The sequence below is a fragment of the Bos taurus genome, chromosome 20 (assembly GCF_002263795.3).
Source record: "Bos taurus isolate L1 Dominette 01449 registration number 42190680 breed Hereford chromosome 20, ARS-UCD2.0, whole genome shotgun sequence".
Lineage (NCBI taxonomy): Eukaryota > Metazoa > Chordata > Mammalia > Artiodactyla > Bovidae > Bos > Bos taurus.
This window is the reverse complement of record NC_037347.1, coordinates 5,774,007-5,788,264: the sequence shown is the minus strand read 5'-3', so window position 1 is coordinate 5,788,264 and position 14,258 is coordinate 5,774,007. Positions and strand designations below refer to the sequence as shown.

General features: G+C 42.6%; 2 protein-coding genes across 2 annotated transcripts in view; both read right to left on the bottom strand.

Annotated features, from left to right (window-relative positions):
- NSG2 (neuronal vesicle trafficking associated 2) overlaps positions 1 to 14,258 on the bottom strand; it is a 71,782-nt gene that overhangs the window by 33,870 nt on the left and 23,654 nt on the right.
- Positions 7,234 to 7,833, bottom strand: LOC104975196 (non-histone chromosomal protein HMG-14-like). Its single transcript, XM_059878851.1, has one exon. It carries the CDS (start codon positions 7,731 to 7,733, stop codon positions 7,431 to 7,433), a length of 303 nt encoding a protein of 100 aa, XP_059734834.1. The 5' UTR covers positions 7,734 to 7,833; the 3' UTR covers positions 7,234 to 7,430.

The following is a 14,258-nucleotide window of genomic DNA, read 5'->3' as shown; positions in this document are numbered from 1 at the left end:
GTAGCCTGCCAGGCTCCTCTGTCCATGGGATTTCCCAGGCAAGAATACTGGAGTGGGTTGCCATTTCCTTCTCCAGGAATAGAACCTAGGTCTCCTGCATTGTAGGCAGATTCTTTACCGTCTGAGGTATCAGCCTGCTGCTGCTGCTAAGTCGCTTCAGTCGTGTCTGACTCTGTGAGACCCCATAGATGGCAGCCCACCTGGCTCCTCTGTCCCTGGGATTCTCCAGGCAAGAATACTGGAGTGGGTTGCCATTTCCTTCTCCAATGCATGCATACATGCTAAGTCACTTCAGTCATGTCTGACTCTGTGCAACCCCACGGACAGCAGCCCACCAGGCTCCTCTGTCCATGGGATTCTCTAGGCAAGAGTACTGGAGTGGGTTGCCATTGCCTTCTCCAAGCTACCAGGGAATTCCCTCAAATACAGAAAGGAAAGACAGTTTGTTGCATCTCTGTGTGCAGCTTGGAATGAGAAGTTGTAGTCTCGATCCAAAGATGACTAATGTGTGCCTAAAGGGTGATCTATAAACACAGAGCCCCGAGCTCTATTAATATTCAATGATAAATGATGTTGCTTTCAAATCAAATTCATATAAATGGAGGTTTCAGCTGTGTGCCAGCATCCCAGGAACATTAGGTTGGGGGCCATGCCTGGTACATCCATGAATCACCTATACCTTCTTCAAGGCTGGAGACATGGTGGCTACTGTCTAAATACATATTGACTGAATGGGGCCACTACAAGAAAAATTACTAAAGGGAGCTACAATTAGGAGAATGTCAATGAGTGCACTTCGTACGTCACCTTTTAAAGCTTCAGAGAGATATCTGGATACAAATGGAATTTGTTTATTATTAATAACTCTCCACTTGTTTACTGAAAATGACCCACGCCCTCCCAATAACACTAAGCCAAATGACTTTATGGGTTAACTTTGTTTTATAAAGGGCTCAACGAATCATTATTTCTCGGCCTTTCCAATATTCTAAAGTGTGGAGAAAGGAAAAGGCATGTACATTCTCTTTACAAAAACAGTATAACTCTAATAACCTTACCTGACAAAAATGGCACATACACGAAAAGAAGCTCAACAAAACTTTTCATTATGATTAAAGTGACAGTGTTAAATAAGATATTAGCAAACAGAATGCAGTGATACACAACGACCAAATAGGAAATGTAAGAGTGAATTAATATTTAAAAGTCTATCAGTATAATTTACCAGGTTGAAGAAAATGAACCATATGATCATCTCCATAAATGCAGAAAGAGCTTTTGAGGGGGAAAAAAATCATCAAAATTTACATGGTGAGATGCTAGAAACAGTAGATCTAAAGTACTGACCCGTGCAAAAATGATATTAGGAGCCTAATAATTTCAAGGAGGAAATAACATAAGAAAACTAAATATACCAAAAGGGAAGCAATATTAGTATTATGGACAGAAGATACAATTATATGTGTAGAAAAGACAAAGAATTGAATTTTTAGATAAACTATTAGAAATAATAAGAGAAATTGGTAACTGTGTGGTGGCAAATAAAAGTACAAAATTCAAAGTATCTTTATTAAGTATAAGTAATAACTTAATAAAAATTAAGTTAGCAAATATAATGGCAGAAAAGGGCCTTTTAGGATACCAACAAAAATTAGGTAAAATACTTTGGAATAAATTTAATAAGAACTGTAAAGATGATTTTAAAGTTTAACTGAGAACCTCAAAAGGAGATTTTAACAAATGCAAAATTAAATCTTATTTGATATCTCTTATGCATAGAGTCTACAAAAATTGTACAAAACAGAATTAGAATTATAGATGTAGAAAATAATCATGGTTACCAGGGGTGAAAGTGAGGGGAGAGATAAATTGGGAATTTGGGATTGACATATATGTACTACTATATGTAGATAACTAATAAGGACCTACTAATATAGTATGGGGGTACTTTTGCCTAGAAAATCCCATGGACGGAGGAGCCCAGTAGGCTGCAGTCCATGGGGTTGCTAGAGTCAGACACGACTGAGCGACTTCACCTTCACTTTTCACTTTCATGCACTGGAGAAGGAAATGGCAACCCACTCCAGTGTTCTTGCCTGGAGAATCCCAGGGAAGGGGGAGCCTGATGGGCTGCCATCTATGGGGTCGCACAGAGTCGGACACAGCTGAAGCGACTTAGCAGCAGCAGCAGCATATAGCATGGGGAGCTCTACTCCATACTCCGTAATGACCTATATGGAAACAGAATCTTAAAAAGAGTGGGTATATGTATATGTATAACTCATATACATATGAGTTGTACCACAGAAAGCAACACAACATTGTAAATCAACTATAGTCCAATACAAATTTTTTAAAAATAAATAGACTAAATAAAGATGTAGTCCTCTTCAAGTTAATCTTTGAATTCATGCAACCCAAATTTGAAAGTTAACAAGAGTTGTACCACAGAAAGCAACACAACATTGTAAATCAACTATAGTCCAATACAAATTTTTTAAAAATAAATAGACTAAATAAAGATGTAGTCCTCTTCAAGTTAATCTTTGAATTCATGCAACCCAAATTTGAAAGTTAACAAGAGTTTTTGGACCTAAAGATACATTAATATGTATCTGGAAAAGTAAGTGTGCAAGAATGGATTGAGAGTTCTTGAAAAGTAGAAGAATACAGATTTTTAATACACAGATTTTTAAGAAGTATTATAAAACTATTAATTGAAACAGTTTGGCATTGTCTCGGTTATTGATAGCAAATAATTGTCAGATACATGGAAGAAAAGTGCAGAGAAGTAAACTCAAATGCATAGGAAATATCTAAAAAATGTGGCATGTCAAGTCAGAGGAAGGACGAAGGAGTAATCATAGATCAACCGTCAAACTGCCGTTCAAAAAGAAGTAAAACTGGACTCCCAGTCTACTGTTTACAAATTCCAGATGAATCCAAACATTAACACAAAATCACAAAAGTGGCAGAAGAAAACATGAGTTTACGGTGAGAGAAGGCTTTCATTTTTATAGTGTCAAATGTACCCATAATCGGGAGTCTGTGATTAATTTGAATTAAAGCAAAAGTAAGAAATACTGCAGGCTGAAGAAAGAAGTTTTACCATAAACAAAACAAAAAGGCAAAGGACAACTGAGAAAATACTAAATAAGTGAGAATGACTAAGTTCTCAGCTTCTGGAAGAGGTCATGCAAATCACTAGGAAGGAAGAGCAAATGGTCTGACCAAGCAGGGTGTGTTCCAGGAAGGATGCGTTAAACAGTCAATTGGTATGCGGGAAGAGGCACGCCCTCACCAGCAATGAAAGACATACAGACCGAAGCAAAGGTGAAGAGCCTTTTTCTACCCATCAGACTGATGAAACTTTCTTTAAAATTTAATTTAATTTTTTAATTTTCAAAGTACAGTCGATTTACAATGTTGTGCCAATCTCTGTTGTACAGCAAAGTGACTCCATTATACACATATAGACATTCTTTTCATATTCTTTTCCATTACTGTTTATCCCAAGTAAATATATCCAATCTTCCAGTGAAACTGTTAAACTTAATTAAAACAGATGCTGGCAACATGGGGGAAAACACATTTGTAGGCACAAAGGAGGATGTATAGATTCTTGGGAACTTTTTGGAAGGTAATTTGGTAAAATTTATTAAAATTGAAGACTCTCATTAACTCTGGAAACTTTGGACAATACAGATTCTCATACCTTACAAATATACTTGTAGAAATATATGAAGGGTGTGTGTGTGTGTGTGTGTAAAAACACATATACTAGGAAACGTACTGAAGCAGAGCTCTACGCAGCAAAAGACTGAAAGCTGAAACAATAGGGGACTGATGGAGAAAGACTGCAAAAATCCTCAGTCTACAGTCATTAACAAGAATAAAAAAGGAGCCCAATGTGCTGATGTGGAAAGATATCTGAGATACATTATTAAGAGCGAAAAAAAAAGCAAGGTACAGAAGAATGTATATAAAATGGTCTCATTTGAGAAAAAGAATATCAAATGTGCATATGCATATATATGTATATGCTGATGTGTAAAAAATGCCTCTGAATAGAAACATAAGGCGATGTTCCTGGGCTAGTCAACAGAGCTTTCTGCAACATGATGATGCCCTGTAAATCTGTCCAGAATGGTAGCTGCTAGGCTCACGTGATTATCGAGCACTTGAAATGTGGCTTGCGTGACTCAGAAATTCAATTTTGAATTCTAGTTTATTTTGATTAATTTAAATATATATAGTCACACGTGGCTAGAAGCTTCCAATCTGGATAGCACAGACATTGACAATGGATAGTTTGGATGAAAAGGATTGTGGAGAGAAGGGGAGACATTTTTTCAGTTTTTGTCTTTCTATACCGTTGGAATTTTGTGCATGTACTATATGTATTACTTTTTTATAGTTTAAAGCAGATTTTAGTTATCGTCAACTTCTTATCTGTGTAAAGTTTTCTCTACCCAGCAATCTAAGTGCTCTTCAATGGGCATTTCCTACACAAAATCTCCAAAACTTTTGCTTTATTTATTTCTCCCAGTTTTATTGAGATATAATTGACATATAGCGTTGAATACGTTTCAGGTGTACAGCATAATCATTTGACTTACATACCTTATGAAATGACTGCTACAATAAATTTAGTGAACACCCATCATCCCGTATGAATACAAAATAAAAGAAAAAGTTTCTCCTTGCGATGAATACTCTTAGGATTTACTCTCTTACCAACTTTCATATGTAACATACCGCAACATTAATTATATTTATCATGTTGTACACTAGTATTTATCTTTTTATAAATGGAAGGTTGTACTGTTGAGTACCTTCATCCAATTCTTACGCATATTTTAAAAGTTACTGACCCCTAAGGTCCCAGGGTCAATAGTCAGAGGAGAGGATTCAGAAGTGAACCAAGGGTGGTGCCTGTCCTCAAGAGCCCAGGCTTTCATAGGGCCGGAGAAAACACAAGCAAGAAAACCACTGCGAGGAGGAGGTTGAGCTGACAAACTCCCCAGTGAATGAGGTCCCGGGGAAGAAAGGGGCAGGACCACAGCCGACAGTGGGGGCGCGAGGAGGGGCTGTGAGAACAGCCTTCACCCGGAAGGGGATGCGTGAGCCAGCCTGTGCGATGAAAAGGTGCATGCTAGACCACAGCAGAGAGAAAAGCATTCAGGGCGGAAGAAACAGCTGTTTGGAGGAGTGGACGCAGGATAGGACAGAGTGCGTCCAGCATTCCATGAGTAATTTAGGTTGGTGTGAGGGGTGTGCAGTGAGAAAGGAGAGGAGGCTGAAGAGATGAGAAAGAGGTGCTGAGGACCAGGGACAGTAGACTTAGGAGTTTAGATTTCACCCTGAGGGCCAGGGGAAGCCCCAGAAGAGCTTTAAGCAGCAGGGAAAGGTAGTCACAAAATGACTCTCAGAAGAGACAAACACTGGCTAGAGCTTGGAATGTCAAAATCAAAGACAAGCTGGAAAATGAGGGATGCAGTTGAAATATATACATGACTTATTTTTGTCCTACCTATAAAGATAATAAAGCTATTTATGGATTTAAAATTGCATCGTGTACATTTTACTTTGCCCGTGAACAATCACCTTTGATCCATTAAGAGTTATGCAGTACCAAGGGAAAAGAAAATTCAAAAGAATTCATTTTGCCCACTTTCTGTGACTATCTCGTATTTTATCAAGTCCCTTAGGACCTTGAGAGGTCTTGTTTTTACCTTTACTAATTTTTCTAGGGCTTCAAATCTCCAGGAGACAGCTAGGATAAGAAACTGAATATTCAACAAATCTAATATGTCATGGTAGGGTGACAGGGGCGTAATTCCCATTTTCAGACCAATAAATTTAGTGATAAATCCTGGGCCAAGTTTTCCTCAGCCTCAGCACTATTGATATTTTAGGTAGGGTAATGCTTCATTGTGGGGAGCTGTCCTGTTCGTCATAGGATATTTAACAGCATCTCTGGCCTTACTTAACCCACTGGATTGGAGACCAGTAGCACAGATACATTCAAACACACATACAGACTGGTGACGACCAAAAATGTCTCCTGGGGAACAAAGTCACCCCTGATGGAAAGCGCTGCCTTAGAACATCTCAGACAGAAGCGCCCTTGGGGACCCTCCCACTCAGCTCCCTCATTCCACAGATGAGCAAACTGAAGCTCAGAGACTAAGACTAGAAACCAGGTTTCCTTACTCAGGTTAGAATATTTTTTAGAGATCAGATATCTTTTTTCTTAGCCTCAGAGAAATGCAATTGTTTTTAAAGTGTTGGAGGAATTCTAAATATCAGTTTCACATGGATGGGTCTAAAGATCATCATACTAAGTGAAGTCAGACACAGAAAGACAAATATATGATATCACTTACATATGGAATCTTAAAAACACACACACACACATACAACAGAAATAACTTATTTACAAAGCACACTCACAGACTCAGAGGAGGAACTTAATGGTTACCAGTAGGGAGGAGTGGGGCTAGGGCTAGACTGGAGGTGAGGGATTGACATGTACACACTGCTGTATTTAAAATAAGGTAACTGACAAGGATCTACAATAATAGGTCCTTGCTTGTTGTCCATTTCCTTTTTTTTTTTTTTTCTTTTATAACTGAGATTTTATTGGTTGTTTTGAGGATCACTACACAGACATTTCAATTTGTACACAATTCTTCACATATGTACCAGAAATCTAAAATATCATGTAGTTGTGATTCATAACAGTTATTCCAGTGACTTCCAGCTTAAAATTTGGAGCAAACTTTCCTTAACAGGATATCAAGTACCAATATCTTCAAATATTGATATGTTGTTACATCATAAGTCCCACTGATTCACAATTTAATATCATATACACTACATACCCAAACTGTCAATCGTTCACAGCACATTAACCAAGTTACTAGGAAAACTGGACTACCACGACGAAAGATGTTATAGTATAGTGCACAAAATTCTGACCAGGAGAGCCAAGATCAAAAAGTGGTTTGCTGTAGGAAATAATTCTACCAAAACGATATGGGAAGAGAAGTAATTTCAAGTGCTCAAGACATTAAATGCACAACTGACTCCAAACTGCCATTTAGTATGCTTTTGTGTTACAGGATATAAAAGCTACCCCCCATCTACGGAATGTTAAGCTGACACCCAAGACAATCAAAGCCTCCCGTATCCAATATCCCACTATTTTCTGGTTGTACCAAAAAATAAACAACCAGCAAATGATTTCACCTCTTAAAAAAAAGCATTTACACTTAAAAAATGGGATGAGGTGGGATTCCCTCCTTTTTAAAAATGTTTCTAGAGCTACTAAAAAACTTGCATTTACAAAATAGTTGATAAAAATATTCCTCTGGATTGTACAAGAAGGGAAACAGGGACCACTGACAGGACTCGGTATGTGGTTATTAATCCGACTTGGCTTCTTTCTCTTCTGCTTCATCAGAGGCTGGGCTCTCCTCGTTTTTATTCTCTCCGTTTTCTGCAGGTAAGTCTTCTTTAGTCTCCTGGCTCGCCACTTCCGCCTGTTTTCCCTTTGCTCTTTTCCCTTTTGTTTGCACTTTTTTGTCTGAAGATTTATCCTTTCCCGACGCCTTTTTTGGCTTCGTTTCCACTTTTGCAGGAGCCGGTTTAGCTGACAACCTCGCCGACCTCCTCTTGGGCTCCTCCTTCGCCGCCCCCTCGGCGGAGCTGACCTTCCTCTTGGGCATCGTGGCGACGGGGCGGGCGAGAGCCGGGTGCCTGAGGGCCGCGGCACGCCGAGAGCCTTCGCGAAGCTGAGTAGCCTGACCGCTGCCGCTCCTCCCGCCCGAGCTCTGTCCATTTCGAATACAGCAGTGTGTACATGACCTTCCCAAACTCCCTAACTACCCCTTCCCCCCAGCAACCGTCAGCTCATTCTCTAAGTCTGGGAGTTTCTTTCTGTTTTTGTAAGTAAGTTCATTTCTGTCATTTCTTTTCAGATAAAAGAAGTTGAAAAGGAATAGATACATCACTTTGCTATACACCTGAAACTAAAACAATACTGTTAATCAACTATGCTCCAAAGTAAAAGAAAAAAATAAAGCAAATTTAGTTTCATCTAGCTGAATCTTCATTTGTTTTTCCTCTCTCCTCTCTTTTCAACTCTCTCTCCTTGATATAAATTATTCAGCCTAGAATTTCTATTTACTTGTTTTCCTAGATACAAATGCTAACAAAATTAATAATAATAAAAAAGATTATGAAAACATCCATACTTCTCTAATTCAATATTTTTCTTTTTTCATTTGTTAGCAGTGAAGAGGTGAAGCGGAAGATGTTCAATATATATATTCGAGTGTCTGTGTGCCAGGCACTTTGCCTGGCACACCCTAAACACGGTTATTACAACAACCCTCAGAAGTGGGCATTGGCAAGCTTACTCATATTCCTAAAGAGGAAACTGAGGCTCAGGGAAGTAAGGTGACATGCTCACACAGCTAGTGAGTTCTCAAACTGGCATTTGAACTCAAGTCTGTCAGACTGTATAGTGAAACTGAGCTCAGGTTGTAGAGACTTAGAATGGGTTCACGATTACTGCCCAAGAGAGAGCTGAATCCCTTCAGAGAAACAAACTCCCCCGCAATTGTTCGGATCACAGAGCTGAGGAGCTTGCCAGCATCTCCAGGAGGAAGCCAGGCCTCTGAGGCAGTTGCTATGACGACTAGTTTTCTTATAATTATAGAACATGGTGGTGACACGACAAAGCTGCACAGACAATCACTTTGTTAGGACCTGTCTTCCTCTGACAGTTCCAGGAGCTTAAATATCATAATTTTTTTAAGTCCCATTTAAAATAATCATGCACTGCAGCAGCAGAGGCCCAGGGAGTGAGAAAGTCGAGGAGATTAACCCTCCTACTGTGTGAGAGGACCAGGAGGCAAGCCACACGGCAAGCCATGAGGAAAACAGCACTTCTCCCTTGGGAAGTGTTTGCTTCTCTTTTTCCTTTTGGGTCAATGCTTTTAGGATTTGGCCAAACAGCGTATTTAAAGAGAAGAAAAAAAGAGAGCCAAAGAAAAATTGGCCTAATGCTTGGCAAATAACAGGGATAGGCAGCAAAATTTTAGCATTCTAGTAAACCGCTTTTCAGTTTAGTTTAATTTAGCCAATTCCCCATATGTGTAGGGTTTCCTGATTTGGAAGCTGATACAGACAAAAGGGCACACACACAAACATATATGCACATCACAGACAAACATACCCCTCTGAGCCAGAAAGCCTGACTGTACCTTATTAGCTGTGTGACGTTGAGCGTCTTAACTAACCTATCTGATCCTCAGTTTCCTTACCTGTACGTCAGAAACAATGCCTACTTCATGAGTTAAAGATAAAATGGAAAATGACTAGCAAACTACACAGCACATAATAAGAGCTCAATGAAATCAATTAAGTAAAAATAATAATTTTTAAATCTTGTTTCACTTTCCATGAACATCTATCTTCCTTTTATTATCCCAGCAGGGGACGTGAGAAAACTTTATGAAGCCCTTCACTACTTTCAGCAATCCAACCAGGTATCACGGGAACTCTAGGTGAAGTCAATGTGCCATCTCAGGGGAGTGATGGGTGCAGGAAAGGCTGGGACTCTGGGACTCCAGATGAGAAAGTGACTTGGGGAATCAAGGGTAAGTTTCAGAAAGGAGGTGAGACCTGGTCTGAGTCACAAGGCAGAAAATGTAGGCAGTCGAGCCAGAGGAAACCGCATGGGCAAAGACCAGGAGAGGTGAAAGGAGAGGTGGTTTTGTAGAACTGAGAGAGGCCTGAAGCACTGAGAACAGGGAATGGCAGAGGGACGAGCAGCAGGGGCCACCTCTGGGGAGCCTGCAGTGCCAGCTAAAAGCTCACACTGTTGACCACAGGACGTGGGGGCCGCCGGGGATTTCTCAAGCAAGATCTGATGGTTGTCCTAACCACACAAAGGTGGAAAGGCAAAGGTGGGATGGAACTGGAAGGCCAAAAGCTGGCCTGGTGGAAAGGGTGGGAGAGGAGAAAGAGCTGAGCCACGGTGTTGAGACAGAGGGCCTAGTGAGATGCAGCCGGCTGTGGCTCCCCACTGAGGCCCGCCCTAGGTGGGAGCATTCCATCCACTGCGTGACCAACTTCCCAGAAATGAAACAGGAGGAGATTCACATTTCTAAAGCTTCTGTGGGGCTTATGTTGTCTCATTTTGTCCTCAGGCCAGGCCTATGGTGCAGACAGCATTGTCTTATTTTACAGCTTGGGAAATGCAGGTTCAGAGACATGAAATGACTCGCTGTCGTTTGTATAAACCCACAGTGCCAAACCTCCAACCCACAGAATTCCCCTTTTCTGTACTGCTCTTCACACAAGCGTGCTGGTTAACTGCCCTGGGCTCGGAAAGGAGGGTGATGCATGATTTAGTGTTTGCTCATTGCCATGGTATAAATATTCCCCCAAAGCTTGGTTACATACCTCTAACAGTTTAACAACTGGTGTGCAGACTTTAAATCGGCCAACTCCCTCAGGAGTCCCACAGGAAATAAGAATATTCACTAAATTCTAGGAGTCTTCTATACCAAACTTACTAACAAGTAATTTGCTTGACTACAGCATTTATGTGCCAGTGTTTGAATCAATGAGAATGACAACCTGGCAATAACAGCAGCCCAGGCATGAGGCTCTGGAGTGGAGCTGTCACCGAGTCATCCAGGGCTTGCACGAGCCTCACACCCTGCGCACATTCCGCCTGAGACAGCACCACAGACGTTTTCTCTCCCAGGGAAATGTTTTGTTAAAAAAAAAAAAAAATAAGCCACATTCGCTTTTCAATTCTCAGTAATATATGTTTCTCAAGGTTACTCCAATAGTGCAATTTCATGAGGCCAAGAGAAAGCACCCAGCCATAAACATAGGCTTGCATCTTTGTTCTGATTTTCAATAAAGCCCTAGCCAGAAGTGCAATAATAAACATCAAATACTCTTGCAGCCTTTTTTTTCCCACCAAGCACTCACATGCAAATTCTCTTCATGCCAGATAATGACTCTGCTCCTAACCCAGCAGGCAGTGTTTTTAATAACTTACCTAAAGTGTTTCTCAAAATTAAAAAAAATAAGAGAGCAATAAAAACCAAGACAACAGATAATAAAGTAAAATCGCTTATCTCCATTTGCTGCTGTCAGCAAATATTAGAATCCCGTCAATGGAAGGCAGCCCCTGGGATTTTGATAAAAAACTGGAAGAAGCAAATGGCAAAGCTATAAAAGAGGTCTCACCTCCCGGGGAATGTGATATCAGGAAGAGGACATCTATGAGAATGTGTCATCAGCAAGAAGCTTAGAAGCAAAGATATGGCCCCAATTTTAAATAAATATATTGAAAATGAGTCAGCCAGAGCTCTGGTGTTTATCAGCATGGAGTTCTTCCATCAACCATGGGGATATTTTGTTTGTTTATTCATTTACCTGCTCATTTATTAAAGATATCATTTGGTGCCTAGGGTGGCCAAGCATTCACTAGGCTTTTGGGGTGCAAAGATGAAGATAGTGGGAGACACAGCAGGTAAAGCTGATGCCAACACTGTGTCTCTGGAAGGTTATACAGCAGGTGTGGGAATCCCGAGGGGGAGGGACAGACTGCACATGGGTGGGCAGGCAAGCCTTCACAGGCAGGGCCATTTGAGTTGGGTGCTGAGGGGTGAGAAGGGAGTTTGCCCAATGGTGGAGGCAGGTAAGGCAGTTTGGTTGGAAGAGACAGCATGAACAAAGACGGGGAGGCATACGACATACGTTACGAGGAAAGGACCAGGACTTAGGGCAGGTGAGGGCACCTGTGGGAGGAGGCAAATGAGCAGGGCACCTGTGGAAGCCGTGGGATGGTTAGAAGGGCAGCAAATGCATCATGCATGTATGCACCCATACATGCATTAGGAAGAGTCTTCCTTTGGGGAGCGAGGAGAATGGGCAGGAGGGGGCTGAGAAAGGAGGCAGAGGGAGCTGGAAGGAGGCTGGGCCAGCAGATGATGAGTGGGACAGAGACCAGAGCAGAAAGCGTGGTGACCAGAGACTTGCAGGCGGGAGAGGGGTCTGGACTCTGCTGACTGTTAGACATGGCCACCCTCCTGGGGAGACTGGTTCTGGCATTCCACCGTGTAGTATTGGGGGGAAGGTGAGAAGAGTTGTGGCCTGAGACAGAGTGCCAACATCCCCAACCTTTGGCCAGAAGCGGAAGAGAAGAAGGAAAGAGGTGACTGGCAGCTCGGTGGGCTCAGCAGCAGCCCCTGGCTGTGATTCTCTGGTAGCCTGGCCCCCCTTCCCCTGGCAGCAGCTTCCCTCACCCCTTACACTCAGCCAAGGCCCCTGCTTCAGGCCTGTAAGTACAGCCTGGCTCCACAGCCTCCTGGGCATGGAACTCGGGAAAATGCCCAGCCTCTGTGAGCCTGTTTGCCTCACCTGCAACCAGGGTGACAATCTCACCAGTGGGCTATCTTACATAGTGCCAACCACAGGTCAGGCCGAAAGCAGAGCACAAGCCTCAGACGCTGAGTGGACCGACAAATGGATGGAACGCTAAGTCAGTATCCTGTAATATGAGTCCCGAGGCTTCAGCTGGGTATCTGTTTCTTTTTGTCTTATTGGTGTGCTGTCGCCGCTTGTTTTTAGCAACAGGCCACAGACACCAACCCTTTAAAAACTGCTAGCTTCTCACTTCTAATTCTCCCCACCACTTTTATGCTAATGTACCCATCTGCCTGACAGGAATAATGAGGCCTGGCCCCTTTGCACTGATGCGTCCCTTGCATTCCGCATTCTCCCCACTGACTGTGCTCTGGGTCTGGTCTACAGGCACCCTCAGGATCTTTCCCCACATACCTGGACACCCTCCAGTCTGAGTGTGCCCAGGTCATAGCCACCAGGGGCAGGTTTTCTGTATCCTGACTCAGGATGTATTATCAGGGATGGACGCTGAGGCAGTCCCAAGACTGGGTGGGGCTCAAGCTGTAACACACCGGACACTCACTCTATACTATACCCCCTTCCGAGAGCTGAGAACACACGAGTGGGCCACTGCCACCCTACCCTCCAGGGACCAGAGGCTGAAGGTACCAGAATAGCGCAGCACAGTAGTACGCATGACCCCCTTATGACCTGCAGAGCTCAGACCAGTCATCAGACTCGGAAGATCAGGGGAGGCATCTCAGAGGAGGTGCCCCTACAAGGACACAGACAAGAAGTTGGTTGGCATCTTCTTGTCTAAACCGCACGTTTGCAAGCTCCTCCAGAGCAAGGCTTCGGTCTTGCCCGTCTGCGGGTCTCCCAGCAACACATCTAGTGCAGCCCAGTGCAAATTTGATACAGACAAAAACAAAAGGGGAGAAAGGGCAGAAAGGGAGGAAGTCAGGCAAGCCACAGCTGGGCAGGGTGTCATCGAGGTATAGCAGAGAAAATGGGTTATGGAGCCATAGTTCTGGGTACTTATTTGTCCTTAAATGTCCTTGCTGCATGGCCTTGCCAGACACTTCACTTCTTTGAGCATCAGTTTCCTCAACCATAAAATGGAGGTAATAATAAGAGTGGTGATAATATAATAATAAAAGTGGTACTGATAATAATAAGAGTAGTAGTACATAAGGTTGTCATCAACCTGAAAAGTGGATATAAAGGCATTTTTAACAAGTACTAGGATTATTCATGTTATAACTGATGTGTTGAGAAGTAGCTTACCAAAAAATACTGCCTGCATTCCTCAAGAGGCAAAGAGATGACTCCCGAGGTCACTGTAGAGAGCCAGAGGCAGCCCATGGGTTCTGACATTGAATTGGCTACTCTTAGAACAGTTCCTCCCAGAGAAGGCAATGGCAACCCACTCCAGTACTCTTGCCTGGCAAATCCCATGGACAGAGGAGCCTGGTAGGCTGCAGTCCATGGGGTCGCTGGGAGTCGGAAACGACTGAGCGACTTCACTTTCACTTTGCACTTTCATGCATTGGAGGAGGAAATGGCAACCCACTCCAGTGTTCTTGCCTGGAGAATCCCAGGGACGGGGGAGCCTGGTGGGCTGCCGTCTCTGGTGTCGCACAGAGTCAGACACGACTGAAGCGACTTAGCAGTAGCAGCAGCAGCAGCAGCAGCAGAACAGTTCCTCCAGGTTTATCCAGTCACTTTCCCAGGAGGAAAAGCCAGGAAAGGGAGGACCAGGTCTGTCTCAACCAATTGTCAAAATCCAGCTAATTAGGCAGAAAACTTAAGAACCC

What these genes read in the sequence shown, in the direction of transcription:
- LOC104975196 (XM_059878851.1), bottom strand. Translation starts at nt 7,733, where the DNA reads ATGCCCAAGAGGAAGGTCAGCTCCGCCGAGGGGGCGGCGAAGGAGGAG.